Raw genomic sequence first — 19,405 nt, forward strand, 5'->3', positions numbered from 1 at the left:
ACTTTAGATTGATGGCCATGTCCTATATATGAACATTATTTTTGAATTTTGGCATGAGCTCGACATGAGTATGGTGGGTTCATTTGCGTATTGGCTTATTTATATTTGACCAACTTACTAAAAATGTAAACATTATTTAGAAGGCCTGCTAGCACAGTACAACCCGAAAACTACATGTTGCCATGTACTCCGTAGTACATTGGACGAGTTTGGCACCCGACTTATTTTTTGCTCGTTCCATGTAGCCCACTTAAGTACGTGACACGCTAACATAGCACAAAATGTAAACCTGCACAGCCCGGTCCATAACTGGCGTTTGTTTGTAACCACTGTCTGAAAAGAACAAAAAAATTAAAAATACTGCCACATTTGGCTGGCTCTTATGGTGGGGAGTCTGAAGATCAAGTGAGCAATGGGCAAGAAGATTAAACGTTGATATCTAACCAACAAGCGACTGCCACGTAGCCGAAAAAATCTAAACACTCTTAAAATCTTATTCCTTTACTGGAGTTTACTCCCTCTCGTCAGGCTCACCATTTTATTTTCCCCTCTCATTAGAAGAAGATTATACCACTCCATCCTACATTCCCACTTTTTTTTTTTTTTCACTATTCCATATTCAATTTTTACTTTGACCTCGATTTAAATGTCACATTACTAGTAAAATTCCGAATATACTATTTGATAGTGGAGATAATTCCAATAGTTTAAACTTATGTAGTCTTATTACTCCGTAGAAGAATTATTATGTATAGAACGATACCATTATTCCATTACCTCAACCTTCAAAAAATTATACTCCGTAAGTAAGGATACTTGAGGTGTATGAAAAGCCACGTAAGAAGCTCCCGCCTAAAGTAACTTCTACGAACACACTCACACCACATACAGTTTCAATCCGTTAAAATTAATTTCCTCTCCCAAAAAAAAAAAAGAAAAAAAAAAAAAAACAGAGGAGAGAGAAAATGCAACTTTTCTCTTCATCATCATCTTCAACCTCAACTTCAACCACAATTTTCTTGAATTCTTCAAAACAGTCCTCCAAAGCTAGATTATTTCCAATCAAGTCCCTACAATCTCCTCCTTCGAACCTCACTGTACCTTCCTACACCTCCTCTTCTTCATCTTCTTCCAACAATGAGGTCTCCCCTGTTTTACAGGAACCCAAACTCGATGAGGTTTCATCGAGGAGAGAGAATTTGGAGCAACTCCTTGTTCGCCGTCCGATGATTCAATCGGACGGCGGAGATGAGGAGAGAGAAAATGAAGTCGAAGGTGGTGGAAGTAGCAGTGATGATGAGGATGAGGAGGAGGAAGAAGAGAAGTCGGCGTTGGATCGGAGTTTGGAGAAGTTTGCGAAGAAGTTGCCGATATTTGAACCAGGTAGAGGTGAAGATGGAGATGAAAATGGTGAAGTTATTGAGAAGCCATTGAAGATTAATTTGGATTTGGCTTTGTATAAAGCTAAGATTTTAACTAGGAATTTTCAGTTTGATGATGCTGAAAATATACTACAACAGGTATTTTTTATTATCTATTCTGTATTATACAAGTATTATTTTTTGTTTCTTTATCTATTTTTATTTGCGAAATTGTTGGTTGATGAAATGATATTTTAATAGTTTAATGAACCAATGAGCATTAGAATTTTAGATGGTTTAATATTAATGGGAAAAGTTAGTGTATTGGTTAAATAAAAGATAATCTTATTGAGAAATTTTTTGAAAATTGTATCCATTTGTGGTCGTTTGGTTGACATATCCAAACTATCGGAGTTTATTGGATTGTAAAGTGGGAAACATAAAGTTGTTAAGTAGGCACATCGGAAATAGGCTCTAGTTACCACAACTTGAGGTAATTGTTTCCGGAGTGCCTAACTTCGTTTAGGCAAGTAGAGTTCTTTCATAATTCTATAGCCAATTACCTCGCTAAGATGTTGCCTTTCGGTGTTGAACAAGTTTTAGATCATTGCCCTTCTAATGTTAAAGAACAAATTGTTCCTTGATTAATAACAAGGCACTGACATTTTCAATATTAAAGAACTTTTCAAATGAAGTAAATTAGTTCTTTTGCAAAACCAAGTAATTCAGAACATTTAAGGAATACAATCTATACAACAGTCTGTAATGGCTCATATGTTAGGATTGTTGTTAGACTTATATTAGTAATGATTTGATTTGGTTATGTTTGAAGTGTATATACTATTGGCCTGAAGACGGGAGGCCATATGTGGCATTGGGGAAGGTACTGAGGAAGCAATCAAGAATAACTGAAGCAAGGGCTGTTTATGAAAAAGGCTCTCAGGCTACTCAGGGTGAAAACCCTTATATCTGGCAGGTTTGTTCTGATGATCTACTATTCCGAATACTAGCAGCTTCATTCAATGTTGAATTGCTACGAATCTATCCAACATTTTCCTTTCAATATATTGCAGTGTTGGGCTGTGCTAGAAAGTGACTTGGGAAATACAAGGAAAGCGAGAGAACTATTTGATGCGGCTACAGTTGCTGATAAGAAGCACATTGCAGCGTGGCATGGGTGGGCAGTTTTGGAGCTAAAACAAGGTAATATTAAGAAGGCTAGGAATCTTCTTGGCAAAGGTATTAAATACTGTGGTGGAAATGAGTATGTATACCAGACTCTCGCGTTGCTTGAAGCTAAGGCTAATCGCTATGAGCAGGCCAGCTACTTGTTTAGACAAGCAACAAGGTGTAATCCCAAAAGTTGTGCTAGTTGGCTTGTAAGTGTTTCTTTTTTCCTTGTTCTTTTGATTTTTGCTTATTAACCTGTCATTCAACTTGTGTCAATTTCTGCATTAAAGCAATGAATATTAATAATGTTTAACTCTGTTCATAGAGGTTATTATGCTGAAACTTCCTATGCAACTCTTGTCTTTCCAAAATCAGGCCTGGGCACAGTTAGAGATGCAGCAGGAAAACAATCAAGCTGCATGTTATTTGTTTGAGGTAACTGATCATAACAATATGGAATACTATGAATCATGATGAAATTATACAAAATTTATGGATTAATCCATGAAATTCCAACCCCAATTTCCGTTTACAGAAAGCTGTTCAGGCTAGCCCAAAAAACAGGTTTGCCTGGCATGTATGGGGGCTATTTGAGGCTAATCTTGGAAACATTGACAAAGCAAGAAAAATTCTAAAAATAGGTCATCTTGTAAACCCGAGGGATCCAGTACTTCTTCAGTCTCTTGCTTTGCTGGAGTACAGGCACTCCACTGCAAATGCTTCCAGGATTTTGTTCAAGAGGGCATCCGAGTTGGATCCTAGGCACCAACCCGTATGGATTGTAAGAGGAGCCTCACCAACCTTTTTCATGTTTTTTTTTTTTTTTTTGTTATTACTTGTAGTTTGCCCACAAAGTGACTAATGATTTACGCTGCTATTCAGGCCTGGGGTTGGATGGAATGGAAGGAAGGTAATATATCTACTGCAAGAGAGCTGTACCAGAAAGCTCTATCCATCAACTCAACGACAGAAAGTGCTGCTCGTTGCCTTCAGGTAACAATCAAAGCTGATATGCTACTTCAGAAAACCATGCTTTCTGTGTAACTTGTAATAAAGGCTGATAAAGGTACATTGCACCTATTTTTGCACTTCAAATAAAACTGGTGTATATATGTTTCAGGCGTGGGGTGTTCTGGAGCAAAAAGTTGGAAACCTGTCTGCAGCTAGGAGATTATTCAGATCGTCACTCAACATAAATTCACAAAGCTATGTGACATGGATGACTTGGGCTTCTTTGGAGGAGGATCAAGGGAACTCTGTGCGTGCTGAGGAAATCCGTAACCTCTACTTCCAGCAGGTAAGTAACTGGCAGTCTGGCTTAGGGCTTGATGCTCATATACATGATGCGGATGATTCTGGTTCTAATCAAGCTTAGCTTAGCCAAATAGGATCCCCATATCAGTATTAATTATACATGATCTACTATATACAGTAGAATACTATTGTCCTGTTTTTTTCATACTCAGTCCTAAAACAAATCAACATATTGCAATATAGAATGTTTGAAGTTGATTGACCCATTTCTAGCAAGGTATATAATATTGTTTCTCTAACGTTAGGCTCACCATTCAACCACTTACTTCATTCTGTCTTTTTAATATCCTTAATCTCAAAGTAAATAAAACATAGATGGAAGTGATGAAATGTTTTTATTATCGCCAGAGGGAGTACTATATATTTACATATTCTCCAAGCACACTTTGTTTGTTTTTACATAGCTTACTACTGCATAGCTTACTACATAAGTTTTTTTTTTCCAATGAAAACAATCTAACTTATAAAACTTGGAGATAGTACTGTTTTAGAAACTTAAGGCATAGTTAATGCTCAGGTCCTGCTGTACATGGTTTCTAATTTCAATTATACCTACTTTTGACAGCGCACAGAGGTAGTAGATGATGCCTCCTGGGTGAACGGGTTTCTAGACATCATTGATCCAGCACTCGATAGCATAAAGAGACTCTTGAATTTAGAGCAGGATCCATTTGGAAAGACCCCAGATTCATCAGAAGCCAAGGACAATGATGAAGGATCATCGCCCTCATCAGAGGTAAAAGATGCTAGGTATAAGAGTGGTTTTGACTTGGATTCATTCATCAAAGAAAAATTTTCCCTTGACCCAAACAAACTCGATGACCAAATGGAAACATCATTGTTGTCCATAGCAAAAAGTAAGGAACAAAGAACTGCATTCAGACCAAGGCAAAGATACAAATAGTTGTTGCCTTGGAAAAATTTGAAGTCCATAATCTTGTTCTGTATAGTATGACAAGAAAAATTCATTTCATGAGCTGTGTATACATTGTAATGAAACAGAAAAATCTATTCTTGTTACTGGAGAACATAGTCGCGTTATAACAAAATTCCATTTTATTGAGGCAATTGATTTGTGCTAAGAAAACTGCATTACAAGTATTTGTTTTTCCCTTCCCTCACCAATTGTAGTCAAGCATAAGGATCAAAGACAAAAATTCTGAAATCGTGCCCTTCACCCTGTTTTTTCAATGATACGTACTTTAGGAACCCTAATCAAACAAAACGTCAACGGAATAGTATTGGCAAACGAAGAGGCTAATCACATTGAATTTTTTCCAACTCCAACAATATTATGGGAACTTAACCCTCCAATAATTACAGTATATAGATTCTTTGAATCCCAAATCCCCAAGTATCAGCCTGATTGTTTTAATTCCGTAGTTTAGGTTGAATTCATAGTACTCCAAGTTTAAGGGTTTTTTTTTTTTTTTAATAGTGAGTGAACATGGCCTTAGTATTGAAAATGAAGGTTTATTGTTTTTGAAATATTTGCATCTTTAGGTAATATTCCAAATGCAATTATAATTAATCTACGAGAGAATCTTAATCAAAGAGTACAAATTTAATTTCATTATTGTTGATAGCTTCCTTGCGTGCTTCTACACACTCTTTATACATCATATGTGTATATAATTAGTCACTATTTTCAATAGGAAGATGATCAGGTCTTTTAACAAAGGTAAGGATAACAGTATTTTGGATAGGCTTCAAATAAACTCCAATGGATGTAATAATGTCAGAAGAAGAGCTGCCATGAAATCCACCAAATTGATCACCCTGTCCCAAGCTAAAGCTGAATTTATCGACGTAGACAGATTCACTTCCATACGGGCCATAGGTAGCTTTATTGGTTTCGATTGTCAATGACATCAATCCACGCCCTCTCTGGTCTCTATAACCATGATACCCACTCACTCTTGTGATGTACTCACTTTCTCCGCCTTCCATCAACGCCACCTGTACGTCATTATTATTCACAACAATTAGACACTTAGTAACTAACAGATACTCCCTAGCTAGCTGAGGATCTTGTTTGATGTGTCTCGATCAACACAGTATGTAAGCTAAAGAGATCAATATAATTAATTGGATCAAATCAAACGCCTCTACTTATTTAACGTGAGACTACTCATATGGAGAATTAATTGAACGTGAAATATATATATAAGTAAGAATGAGAAAAGAGAGACCGTATCAAAGGTGTGACCATCGAGATATTGGGAGCCAAATATAGGAGAAAGAATCAATTGGCCATCTTCAATGTATTGGAATGAAAGGGATTTGATATAATTATTGTCATATGATATGAACATTTGAGCAATTTTCGTTCTTCCCTTTTCATCCCAATCAGCTACTATAATCTTGTCATCATCACTGCTTCTTGGATAAAATCGACTATTTGGACTTGGAAATGGACCCACTTTTAGCATTACTGTTGTCGCATTTTCTTCTTCTTGATGAGTAGCTTCCTTTGTCATGGGGGATTAAATTAGATTTACCTAGACAAGTAGAATAATTGTTACAACAAAATGTTCATACTTAAAAAAACTCTTGTTACGAGAGTGAGGAATAGCTCAAGTGGTTAGAGCTCCCCTCCCGATTTTAAGAAATCTTGGGATCGATTCTCATCACTGCATATGTGTGATATGTTAAAATTATAGTTCGATCAAATCCATTACCCCACAAGCAATTCATATCTCCCTTAGCTTGTGGTTCATTCATTTAAAAAAAAATAAAATAAAATAAAAATCTACCTTAATTGCTCATAAAATACATATTAGTCTATATGGAAGGGTTCAACATACCTTAGTTTGGAACGATGATTGCACCTTTGTAAAAGTCTAAGAGTTTGTTAAATGAACTAAGTTGGGTTTCATATAACAATAATCCAGATGTTTAATTTTAATTTGTGTATATATGGTCCAATTAAGGTAGCCGTGAGTTGCAAGGAAAAGTTGCTACGTACGTACCATAATAATTAAAGCTATAAAAATTGTAAGTTCCAAAAGCGAAAGTAAGGTATTTGATCAAGTCATCCAAAGTTCTTTCCCTCGTCACACGACAAGAATTCAGGATTTATCGAAAACTATTGCTTAATACGAAGTAACAAAGTAAACATACATATATAAGTTGAACTAAAAAAAGATGAATAAAAAAGGACCCCTTCTTAACAAATCTGTCCCAACCACCTGCAGAGATAATGGTTTGAGAACAGTCGAAGATTTTCCTAAGAGCCCAGGTGCTATTAGCAGGACAACTAACACTAGAAACATCCCTGTTCTTAATATAATAAGCATCAATCCATTTCACCCAAAGCTTATCTTTCTTACAAGAAATGGCCCAAAGAAGCTTGCAGATAGCAGCTTTGTTCCACAAAACCATATCCTTAATGTTCCAAACCCCAACAACTCTAGAAAGACATAAAGTGTTCCAAGAGACATGAGCTTTTTTATAAGAAACAGTATTGCCAGTCCATAAAAACAATCTGCAGATCCTCTTAATCTCCTTAATTACTTTCTTACGCATTATGAAAATCTGACACAAATAAGACCGTAAACTCAAACGAATAACTTTGACCAATTGCAGCCTACCTGAGTAAGCAAGAGTTTTAGCAGTCAAAACTTTAGCTCTAGCAACCACCTTGTCAATCAAAGGCTTTCAAAAAAAAATAATAATAAAAATAAAAATAAAAAAACTTGAAGGCTTTTCCATGCTTTTTGAAGAATTTCGGAGGTTATGGAGCCCGGTGGCGAAAAGTCTTGAGGCCCTAGGGGATACATTTAAGGATCGTATAATGCCGTTTGGAACCATATATGACCATTATATATTGTCATAAATGTTCGTGGTAAGATTGAGTTCACGAAATCGGTGCAACTTGTGAATGGGTAAATTGACCGTTTTAAGGCAAATTGGATGATACCACCAACATAATTGGACTCCTGGAGGGCATTAGGAACCATGGTAAACATCTCGAAATTTTTTTTTTCCAAGCGAAAAAAAGTAAAAAAATTCCATAATTGTAGGCTATTATCCACGCTTTTTAAGGAATTTCGGAGGTTACGAGACCCGGTGGCAAAATGTCTTGAGGCCCTAGGAAATATATCTCAGGATCATATAATTCCGTTTGTAACCGTATATGACCATTATATGTTGTCATAAATGTCCGTTGTAGGCTTGAGTTCACGAAATCGGTACAAAATGTTAACGAGTAAATTGACCATTTTAAAGCAAATTGGATGGTTCCACTCACCTACTTGGACTCCTGGAGGGTATTATGGACCATGGTAAACATCTCGGCAATTTTTATTTCCGAGCGAAAAAAGGTCAAAAATTCCAAAATTGAAGGCTATTATCCACACTTTTTGAGGAATTACGGAAGTTACGGGACCCGGTGGCGAAAAGTCTTGAGACCCTAGGGGCTATATCCCAGGATCATATAATGCCATTTGGAACAATATATCACCATTATATGTTGTCATAAATGTCCGTGGTAATCTTGAGTTCATGTAATCGGTGCAAGTTGTTAATGGGTAAATTGACCGTTTTAAAGCAAATTGGATGGAACCACCCACCTACTTGGACTCCTGGAGGGTATTAGGGACCATGGTAAACATCTCGGCAATTTTTATTTCCGAGCGAAAAAAGGTCAAAAAATTCCAAAATTGAAAGTTATTATCCACGCTTTTTGAGAAATTTTGGAGGTTATGGAGCCCGATGGCGAAAAGTCTTGAGGCCCTAGGGGATACATCTTAGAATCATATAATGCCGTTTGGAACCATATATGATTATTATATGTTGTCATAAATGTCCGTGGTAGGTTTGAGTTCACGAAATCGGTGCAAGTTGTGAACGGGTAAATTGACCGTTTTAAGGCAAATTGGATGGTTCTATCCACCTAATTGTACTCCCGAAGGGTATTAGAGACCATGGTAAACTTCTCGGCAATTTTTATTTCCGGGCGAAAAAAGGTCAAAAAATTCCAAAATTAAAGGTTATTATCCACGCTTTTTGAGAAATTTTGGAGGTTATGGAGCCCGGTGGCGAAAAGTCTTGAGGCCCTAGGGAATACCTCTCAGAATCATATAATGCTGTTTGGAACCATATATGATTATTATATGCTGTCATAAATGTTCGTGGTAGGTTTGAGTTCACGAAATCGGTGCAAGTTGTGAACGGGTAAATTGACCATTTTAAGGCAAATTGGATGGTTCTATCCACCTAATTGTACTCCCGAAGGATATTAGAGACCATGGTAAACTTCTCGGCAATTTTTATTTTCGGGCGAAAAAAGGTCTAAAAATTCCAAAATAGAAGGTTATTATACACGCTTTTTGAGGAATTTCGGAGGTTACGGGCCCGGTGGCAAAAAGTCTTGAGGCCCTAGGGGATACATCTCATGATCATATAATGCCATTTTGAACCATATATGACCATTATATGCTGTCATAAATGTCTGTGGTAGGCTTGATCGAGTTCACGAAATGGGTGCAAGTTATATACGGGTAAATTGACCGTTTTAGTGCACATTGGATGGTTCCACCCACCTAATTGGACTCTTGGAGGGTATTAGGGACCATGGTAAACATCTCGGCAATTTTTATTTCCATGCGAAAATAGGTCAAAAAATTCCAAAATTGAAGGCTATTATCCACGCTTTTTGAGGAATTTCGGAGGTTATGGAGCCCGGTGGCGAAAAGTCTTAAGGCCCATCTCAGGATCATATAATGCCGTTTGGAACCATATATCACCATTATGTGCTGTCATAAATAATGTCCGTGGTAGGTTTGAGTTCACGAAATCGGTGCAAGTTGTGAACGGGTAAATTGACCGTTTTAAAGCAAATTGGATGGTTCCACCCACCTAATTTTACTCCCGAAGGGTATTAGAGACCATGGTAAACTTCTCGGAAATTTTTATTTCCGAGCGAAAAAAGGTCTAAAAATTCTAAAATAGAAGGTTATTATACACGTTTTTTGAGGAATTTTGGAGGTTACGGGCCCGGTGGCGAAAAGTCTTGAGGCCCTAGGGGATACATCTCATGACCATATAATGCCATTTTGAACTATATATGACCATTATATGCTGTCATAAATGTCCGTGGTAGGCTTGATCGAGTTCACGAAATGGGTGCAAGTTATATACGGGAAAATTGACCGTTTTAGTACACATTGGATGGTTCCACCCACCTAATTGGACTCCTAGAGGGTATTAAGGACCATGGTAAACATCTTGGCAATTTTTATTTCCATTCGAAAATAGGTCAAAAAATTCCAAAATTGAAGGCTATTATCCACGCTTTTTGAGGAATTTCGGAGGTTACGGGGCCCGGTGACGAAAAGTCTTGAGGCCCTATGATGTGTCTATTTTATATAGTATTTTACCCCCGTCCCTTGGTCATAATTAGTAGTGTTTTTGGCTCTTTAGAGCCACTTTTATTACTAATTGGGGTTTTCTAGTGTTTTCGTAGATTTGGTTGACTTTTGTAGGGATTTATGCTTTTGGAGTATTTTCCCGAGATATTTTGGAGCAATCACGAGCATTGGAGAAACACGACCAGATTTTATAGCCCAGGGCCGGTTAGAGCCATCGAACCGGTGATTAAGGGCTCAGTATAGGTGATACCGGGGCATTTGGACCGAGTATTCAAGACCCAAAGAGGAAACCCAGATTGGCCCGAAGAATTGGAGCCCAATCGTAGTCCAAATAGTGGCCCAAGAGAGCCGCCCGCCCAAAAAGGCTGGCGCCCGGAGGCACGCCCGGCCGGGCGGGAGAAGCAAAGGTCGGCGCCTGGCCAAAAAGGCTGGCGCCCGGAGGCGCGCCCGATCGGGCGCGTGTATTTCTTAGGAGATGTTTAACGTAGTTTTAATTTGTTTTAGTTTAGGATTTTTGTACGGAGTATAAATACTCCTCCGTAATACGTTTTTAGGACTTCTTCTTCTTCTCCTCTTTACTCTTTCTTTACTCTCTTAATTATTCTCTTAGAATTCTCTCTCTAAACCTTTGTTCTTAATCTACTCTTAATTCCAGATTTATTTTGGTAACGATTCCTATTCTCTTAATCTTAGTTATTTATTCTATTCCTTTAATCATGTCTTATTTTATTGCTTTGATTTGTCTAGTTTTTAATATGTGTGAGTAGTTTTATTTATAGGGTTTATGGGGATCTAATAATTAATATGAAGGGGTAAATTATTGTTGTTGATTATCAATGCTAGATTAATTTCCTATTGATTGATTTAATACTCTGTGACTAGATTAGGCCTATCTTTTATGCATGAGTTTGACAATATTGATTCAAGATTCGAGAGATGAGAATTAATGTTTAGGTCTAGTTTCAATAGGCAGATTAATTTATAAATGGTTAAGTCGAGATTCGAGAGATGAGATTTAATACCGGTAGATTAATTCTGTGATTGTAATACGTAGCGAAAGCCCTTTACAATCTGGTTAATTGATGCATTGATGATTGACTATTATTGATTATTGGTATTGCATGATAATTTCTTATTGGATTGTTTTAATGTTTTACAATTGCGGCTTGTAAAAGTATAGCAATATTAAATTGATGAATCGAGCAGATGTTAATTTGATATTAAAGGCCATTTTCAATAAGAACTTAGATCTAGTAAATTGCGAGAGCCTGTTAGATCTATGTTGATTAATAAATTGCGAGAGCCTGTTAATCATGTTATTTATGCAATGTCAATGATTGATTACTCTGTTTTACCCTGGAGTATTATTTATTGGTGAACCTATGCCCTAGATCCTTTTATATATTATTTTCTCCCTATTCCTACTCTTTGTAGTTTAGTTTCTTATTCAACTATAAATATTGGTTACTTAAGTAATTTAGATTATAATAATTAATTAGGAGTAAAAAGACTTGTTTCCCTGTGGAGATCGACCCTACTTCCCTATCTACCTTAGTTAGTGATTTAGGTAATTATTTTTGATTAGGGGATACGACTTTACCCTGTCACCCTAGGGGATACATCTCATGATCATATAATGCCGTTTGGAACCATATATCATCATTATATGTTGTCATAAATGTTCGTGGTAGGCTTGAGTTCACGTAATCGGTGCAAGTTGTTAATGGGTAAATTAACCGTTTTAAAGCAAATTGGATGGAACCACCCACCTACTTGGACTCCTGGAGGGTATTAGGGACCATGGTAAACATCTCGACAATTTTTATTTCCGAGCGAAAAAAGGTCAAAAAATTCCAAAATTGAAGGCTATTATCCACGCTTTTTGAGAAATTTTGGAGGTTATGGAGCCCGGTGGCGAAAAGTCTTGAGGCCCTAATGGATACACCTCAAGATCATATAATATCGTTTGGAACCATATATGACCATTATATGCTGTCATAAATGTCTGTGGTAGGCTTAAGTTCACGAAATCGGTGCAAGTTATGAACGGGTAAATTGACGGTTTTAAGGAAAATTGAATGGTTCCACCCACCTAATTGTACTCCCGAAGGATATTAGATACCATGGTAAAATTCTCGGCCATTTTTATTTTCGAGACAAAAAAGGTCTAAAAATTCTAAAATTGAAGGCTATTATCCACGTTTTTTTAGAAATTTCGGAGGTTACAGGGCCTGGTGGCGAAAAATCTTGAGGACCTTGGGGATACATCTCAAGATCATATAATGCCGTTTGGAACCATATATGACCAATATATGATGTCATAAATGTCCGTGGTATGCTTGAGTTTACGAAATCAGTGCAAGTTGTTAACGGGAATATTGACCGTTTTAAAGCAAATTGGATGGTTCCACCCACCTAATTGGACACCCAAAGGGTATTAGGGACCATGAAAAACTTCTCGGCAATTTTTATTTCCAGGCGTAAAAAGGTAAAAAAAAAAGTCCATAATTGAAGGCTATTATCCACGATTTTTGAGGAATTTCGAAGGTTACGGGGTTCGGCGGCGAAAAATCTTGAGGCCCTAGGGGATGCATCTCAGGATCAAATAATGTCGTTTGGAACCATATATGACCGTTATATGATGTCATAAATATTCGTGGAAAGCTTGAGTTCACTAAATCGGTGCAAGTTGTTAACGAATAAATTGACCGTTTAAAAGCAAATTGGATAGTTCCACCCACCTAATTGTACTCCCAGAGGGTATTAGAGACCATGATAAACTTCTCGGCAAATTTTAATTCCGAGTGAAAAAAGGTCTAAAAATTCCACAATTAAAGGCTATTATCCATGCTTTTTGAGGAATTTCGAAGGTTACGGGGCCTGGTGGCGAAAAATCTTGGGGACCTTGGGGATACATCTCAGGATCATATAATGCCGTTTGGAACCATATATGACCTTTATACACTATTATAAATGTCCGTGGTAGGCTTGAGTGTACGAAATCGGTGCAAGTTGTTAACGGGTAAATTGACCGTTTTAAAGTAAATTGGATGGTTCCACCCACCTTATTGGACACCCAGAGGGTATTAGGGACCATGGCAAACTTCTCGACAATTTTTATTTCCGGGCGAAAAAATGTCAAAAAATTCCAAAATTGAAGGCTATTATCCACGATTTTTGAGGAATTTTTATTACGATTTATATATATATATATATATATATATATATATATATATATATATATTTTAGAAAGGAGTAAGTATTAAATTAATATTTCCTCAAATACATACTTTTTATCTTTGCTAAATAACCTAGTCAATGAAAATCAACCCTTAAGTGATAGGGTTCAATCCTCACCCCCTTGGCCCCTCCTTTAATCCTACGATTAAATTTATCTCAGTCATTAACTTTGGATTATTAAATTATTAAAACTTGTCATACATACCATCATTTATGCATCAGAATGAAAAATACTATGGAGTAAGGGCCTATTCACATTTACTTAATTTCAGTTCAGTTCAGCTCTAATCAGTTCAGTTCAGCTCCAATCAGTTCAGTTCAGTTCAGCTCTTAATTTTCCTCTCTCATAAAATATTCATTTCAGCTCAATTCAGTTCAGTTCAGTTCAGCTCCAATCAATTCAGTTCAGTTCAACAGCTCAGTTCAGTAAATGTGAACAGACCCTAACTGTTTATATCCATTAAATAGAAACCTTTAATGTTCAATTACTAATTGCACCAAAAGATTACGAATGAAAGGTGTCTAGGTGGGGGCGGAATAGATAATTAAAGTGTAAGTAAATGACAATAAATGGAATTAGTACAGTACATTTAGATAAGAATATAACTAGTAATAAACATGGATCACACGATTCAATTCATATTCATTGCATCGTCCCTCGATCTCTACATAGTCAACCATGCATATGTACAATCATTTTGAATAAGATGCACCACCTACTGTACAAAAAATCATCATCATTTGTACAACGTGATATTAATTTACTTCGTATGAAATAATAATCAACCACAACTTTATAAGTCATAATTTCATAGCCATATCATAAAATCCCTACTAGCTTATTCTTACACGTTATTCCTCCCTTGCTTCTTCCCCCTAATATAAACTCAATTTCTCAATTCTTCTCGCCTACTTTTAAAATCACCCATCTCCAATCGATCCCATGTTTAATTAATTCCTTCATCTACCTCATTCGATATATATTTCTCCATCGTACTATAAAATATCAAGTACTAACTTAATCATCGGAGAAGTTTTCACCTTTAGAACCCTCCCCATCTTGCAAGTATACACCAACGAACCTACAATCATCTCTTAAGAGATCATCTTCGATTCATCACGACTACAATTATCACAATTAAAATGGAAACAATAGTACTATACCCTGCACCATTTGTAGGCCACTTAATCTCAATGATTGAACTAGGTAAACTCCTTTTAACACACTCTCCTTCTATTTCTTCCATCACCATTATCATCCCAGATTCTCCGATATGCCGATCTTCGACGTACTCCTCTTACGTCTCCTTTATCTCCTCCTCTTTCCCTTCCATCACCTTCGTCTTCCACCCTCCCGTTCCTCTTCTTCTCGGCGACCTTTCCAAATACAACGATGTCGAACAAATCACGTACGAAACTCTCCGAAGTAACAACACCAATGTTCTCAAATCACTCGAATCTATTGCTCAATCCTCAACTATTTCCGCTTTTATCCTCGACTTCTTCTGCTACTCGGCGGTTGAAGTTTCTCAATCACTCAATATCCCTACTTACTTTTTCTTTGCTTCGGGTGCTTTTGTTCTAGCTTTCTTCCTTAACCTTCCTATCTATGATAGAACATATACCGATTCTTATAGGAATCTTCGTGTTTCGCTTGAGATTCCTGGGATGTTTTCTTTTCCTACTAGTAGTATGATCGAATGCATGCTTGATCGTGGGGAAAGTTATAAGGAGTTTGTCAAGTTAGGTGAAACTTTTCTTAAATCAGATGGGATTATCGTTAATACTTTCGAGTCGTTAGAGATTAGAGCTGTTAAGGGTTTAAAACAAGGGACTTGTCTTCCAGGAGCTAAAATTCCACATGTTTATTGTGTTGGGCCTTTGATAGCTAAAAATCGAGGCGGTGAAGGAGGAGGAGAAAGTCGACACGAGTGTCTAAGTTGGCTGGACTCACAACCAAGTCGAAGCGTGGTGTACTTGTGCTTTGGAAGTGGAGGTGTGTTTTCTAAGGAGCAAACAAGGGAGATAGCTCTAGGGTTGGAGAATAGTGGGGTGAGGTTTTTATGGGTGGTTCGTATGCCACCTAAAAAAGATAAGGCTAAGGTGCTTTCAAGGTCATTGGTGGAGCCAGATTTGGACTCATTCCTTCCTGAGGGGTTTTTGGAAAGGACTAAAGATAGGGGTCATGTGGTCAAGATGTGGGTCCCGCAAATTGATGTGTTAGGACATGGGTCAGTAGGTGGGTTTGTGACTCATTGTGGATGGAACTCGACTTTAGAGGCAGTGTGTGCTGGAGTGCCTATGGTGGCTTGGCCTTTGTATGCCGAGCAAAGATTTAATAAGATTTTGATTGTGGAGGAGATTGGGATTGCGTTACCAATGGATGAATCGGAGGATAGTTTTGTGAGGTCGAGTGAAATTGAGAGGCGAGTCAAGCAAATTATTAGTTCGGAAGAAGGGGATGTGGTTAGGGAACGTGTGTTGGATTTGAAAAACCAGGCTGAGGTTGTATTTAGTGAAGGAGGCTCATCTGAAGAAGCATTGAATTTGCTAGTTAAATCATGGAAAGATGGACATGGCTTGTAATTTTTTTCGTTGATTATATGTCAGCATGTCACACACATTTCAAAAAAATAAAAAATCATAATTTGACATATCTTGTGGACTTGTGACTTTTTAAATGATGTGATATTGTGACCACAAAATTTCTAGCAAATATTATCCAGCCAATTTCCATTTAATGGAATGAATTTGCCTAATTACTTTACATTTATACAGAAAACAGAGTATGAAGCATGTGATTGCCCGGTCCCTTAATACATCATTTCCATAATTCCATGAGATTAAATTTTTTGTTGCAATTTTATTTTAGTATAGATTTAACTTCAAACCAAGCTAACACAGTCCCACAAAAAAAAAAAAAAAAAAAAAAAAAAAAAAAAAAAAAAAAAAAAAAAAAATTAAAATACGAGAAGATAGAGTGTGTAATGGATTAATTCATTCAATAGCAACTTTCCGGCAATGACAGTGTAACTAACTGGAAGGTCCAATAATAAGAGACATGGCCTATGGCATTAAAATATGAACTAAATCCTAGCCTCTTGTCTAGAATTCAAGAGCATGGCTTAAGGCTGCATATAGAAAGGACTGAAATTGATGACTACACCTTTGAATTTGAAGCTTGTAAACCTCACGGCTATTCCATATGCTGAAAATTATCCAGGAGCTCGGCTCTGTAGTGTCTGTATTGTGATCCTTGATATGCAGACCTTCCCAACCCTCATCATTGAAATTATGAAATAACATGCCCATCTTCCGAGGCTTGGATTACCACTAAAGATTATTTCAGTATCATTTGGATAAAAGTCTTTGCATTTTGAGCCGATTTTATAACAGAAACAGCTTGGCTGACGTGCAACTTCTCTATATTTATATTTCCATAAGAACATATATAAGCATAGAAATCAATACTAGTGGCATTTTTAGGGTAAACAGATTTCTAGAAGCAACATTGCTCTCCTCGGTAGCTAGGTATACATACTCTGCACCATAATTTGCGAGCCATTCTTCAATTGCATTCATCAGGTTGAGTCCAATTCCCATATGCCTGTAAGTGCCAAATACGAACAGGATAAAAGGGTAAATACGCCTACAGAATTCTAGACCAAGAGCAATGTGTCAAATTAATAGAATCACTATGGAAGCATACCATCTGTTTTAAGTCAAATTAATTCAATCACTATGGAAAAGATGATTCAAGAATCATACCTAAAACAGAGCTGTGGTAATTAGTTATTGAAGAGGATTAATAGGAGTATCTAGTTCATCCATAACATCTGTAGTTTTGTACTATAACGAACACTAAATTCTTGTGCAACAGGCATTACAGTGATGGTACAACAATTAGTACAGTAATAATTACAAAGAGTGGGATAAAGGAAGTACCAGTGTCTTGGAGAGACTTGAAGGCCAAGTATGTATCCCATCTTCAAATTTGATCTCCTGAGACCAAACCCCACTTCTTTTATGCACCCTCGGACAACTCCAACAAGCTCCCCAAGCTTTTCCATCTTGATCTCTGCGACCTGTTGTCCAGTTTGAAGCACATATGAATGATCTATACGTAGTCAAGTTAGGAAAAGAAAAATGCTCTTTCCCTGGTAGAAATTTAAAATTCCTGTTACGAAGCTAAGGAAGAAGACACTCTATAAGGCAAGAAGCAAATTAGTAGCACACAACTTTTTTTGGCTAATTAATAAACAAGTGAAATTTGCATTAGGGAGCCCCCGTAGCCCAACCTACTAGAAAGCATGACATGGGGAACCCAACATAAAAGTTATGCAGCTAAAGTTGAGAACAGAGATAATATTGAGTTCAACAAGTTAAATTTTCTTTTAGCCTCATACACCAACATAATGTGAACAGGACAGAATCTGATCCTACATAAAGGGTCACCCGTCATATCACTGAATATGGAGACATTCTTATTAGAACCTACTGCACAATTCTACTCAAGCATCTGCATTGTATTCCCTGATGATCTGAGGCTTGCTCATGGTGCTGAAGAAGCCGATTACTAGAATAAGGGAAGACAGATATAAAGTCTATTCCAATTGAAAGTTAGATAGACTAGGCTCGCTGAAATCAAATGTGCAGATCAATTTATATGAGGAACTATTATTGACATGTTACATAGACACATTTTATTTCCTTATGACTTATCACAAGAGTACATATTTGAGTAACATGCTCCTCAAGTGTAACATGAGAATATGAGAATCGAGTCGCAGAAATAGTCATTAATTTATAGAATCAAGTGTAACATGCTCCTTTAAATCATTCAAGAGAATATGTGTGTTTTAACTTGGACATTTCTACAAACATATGGAGTAGTGGACAAGCAAAAACCCTGAAATTCCTGCACAAAATGCTTCCCTCAATTATACTACAACGAACATGTGGATTTTCATTCGGACATTTTAACAAACACCTATCAGGCAAACCTCAAAACAAACCCATAATATTAAAAACAAGCAGATCAGATAAATAAAGAAATCTCACTGATATTGTTCCTCTTGTGGGTCTTAATCTTAGACCTGGGCTTCTTCAAATGAACTGGGTTAAACTCTTTCCTCTTCCTCTTGTACTCAACTATCTCCATATTTCCACCTTCATTGTCATCGTCATTGTCGTCGTCATCGTTGAAATCATGCCATTGAAGGGCATCAAGATCAGCAGTAACTTGATCAATACTTAGACAAACATCATTGTTGGTAGAAATCTGGGTTTCATTCAAAGTTGAACGATGAGGATTAATGAACTCATCAATTGCATCCAATGCTTCCAAAATCATCTCCTACAAAAAAATCATACTCAATAATTTCAAACACAATAAATAATCCATTAAAAAACAAACAAGTGAATTGATGAGGGAGATGGGTATGATTATACCTTACGGCGATTTCGGCGAGTAAGTCTGTAGAATCCATGAATGTAAAGAATGTGATTGAGTTGGTCGAAGTTGAAAGATGAAGAAATTAAAGGATTGTTGAAGAATAAATGATAATGTTCGAAACTAAGGGTTTTAATCTTTGCCATTTTTCTCTGTTTTCAGGCACCAGCTTCTCAATGTTGTTGTGGAGAATGAATCATGGTTGGCGCCAAAACGGAGTATTTCGTTTAAATAAGGAGTTTTTTTTTTTTTTTTTTTTTTTTTTTTTTTTTTTTTTTTTGGTTGGAAAAAATAAATTCCACCTCCGTTTTTTAGTTGACACGTTTTTTACTTTAGTGCTATTTACACACTTTCATTTGATCTTGTTTTGTGATTTATACATAATGAAAAATATAGTCATGTACTCCTGCGGGATCTTATTAAATTCATCACGATATATATTTTTAAAATATCAAATTTTCATAATTTTTGCTTATCGGTATTAAAGATATAAA

The 19,405-nt window shown here is 36.7% G+C and overlaps 3 protein-coding genes and 2 pseudogenes across 3 annotated transcripts; 2 read left to right on the forward strand and 3 right to left on the reverse strand.

The window, feature by feature from the left end:
• Window positions 1–670: 670 nt before the first annotated feature.
• On the forward strand, window positions 671–4,913 carry LOC145631394 (protein high chlorophyll fluorescent 107-like). Its single transcript, XM_081683468.1, has 8 exons — window positions 671–1,520; window positions 2,194–2,337; window positions 2,435–2,740; window positions 2,907–2,966; window positions 3,067–3,312; window positions 3,414–3,524; window positions 3,652–3,828; window positions 4,411–4,913. The coding sequence occupies exons 1-8, from the start codon at window positions 966–968 to the stop codon at window positions 4,747–4,749; spliced, it is 1,938 nt and encodes a 645-aa protein (XP_081539594.1). The 5' UTR covers window positions 671–965; the 3' UTR covers window positions 4,750–4,913.
• A 477-nt stretch (window positions 4,914–5,390) lies between these two features.
• Window positions 5,391–6,729, reverse strand: LOC145629944 (inactive protein RESTRICTED TEV MOVEMENT 1-like). The gene is made up of 3 exons (XM_081682183.1): window positions 6,653–6,729; window positions 6,038–6,346; window positions 5,391–5,804 (listed from the first exon to the last, which is right to left on the reverse strand). Exons 2-3 carry the CDS (start codon window positions 6,323–6,325, stop codon window positions 5,481–5,483), a joined length of 612 nt encoding a protein of 203 aa, XP_081538309.1. The 5' UTR covers window positions 6,326–6,346; window positions 6,653–6,729; the 3' UTR covers window positions 5,391–5,480.
• A 7,272-nt stretch (window positions 6,730–14,001) lies between these two features.
• On the reverse strand, window positions 14,002–18,655 carry LOC145631397 (putative N-acetyltransferase HLS1-like; annotated as a pseudogene).
• On the forward strand, window positions 14,603–16,115 carry LOC145631396 (UDP-glycosyltransferase 88A1 pseudogene; annotated as a pseudogene).
• On the reverse strand, window positions 18,498–19,057 carry LOC145631268 (uncharacterized). The gene is made up of 2 exons (XM_081683355.1): window positions 18,911–19,057; window positions 18,498–18,815 (listed from the first exon to the last, which is right to left on the reverse strand). The coding sequence occupies exons 1-2, from the start codon at window positions 19,055–19,057 to the stop codon at window positions 18,498–18,500; spliced, it is 465 nt and encodes a 154-aa protein (XP_081539481.1).
• Window positions 19,058–19,405: the final 348 nt, after the last annotated feature.

Source organism: Chenopodium album, chromosome 5 (assembly GCF_948465745.1).
Source record: "Chenopodium album chromosome 5, dcCheAlbu1.1, whole genome shotgun sequence".
Taxonomy (NCBI): domain Eukaryota; kingdom Viridiplantae; phylum Streptophyta; class Magnoliopsida; order Caryophyllales; family Amaranthaceae; genus Chenopodium; species Chenopodium album.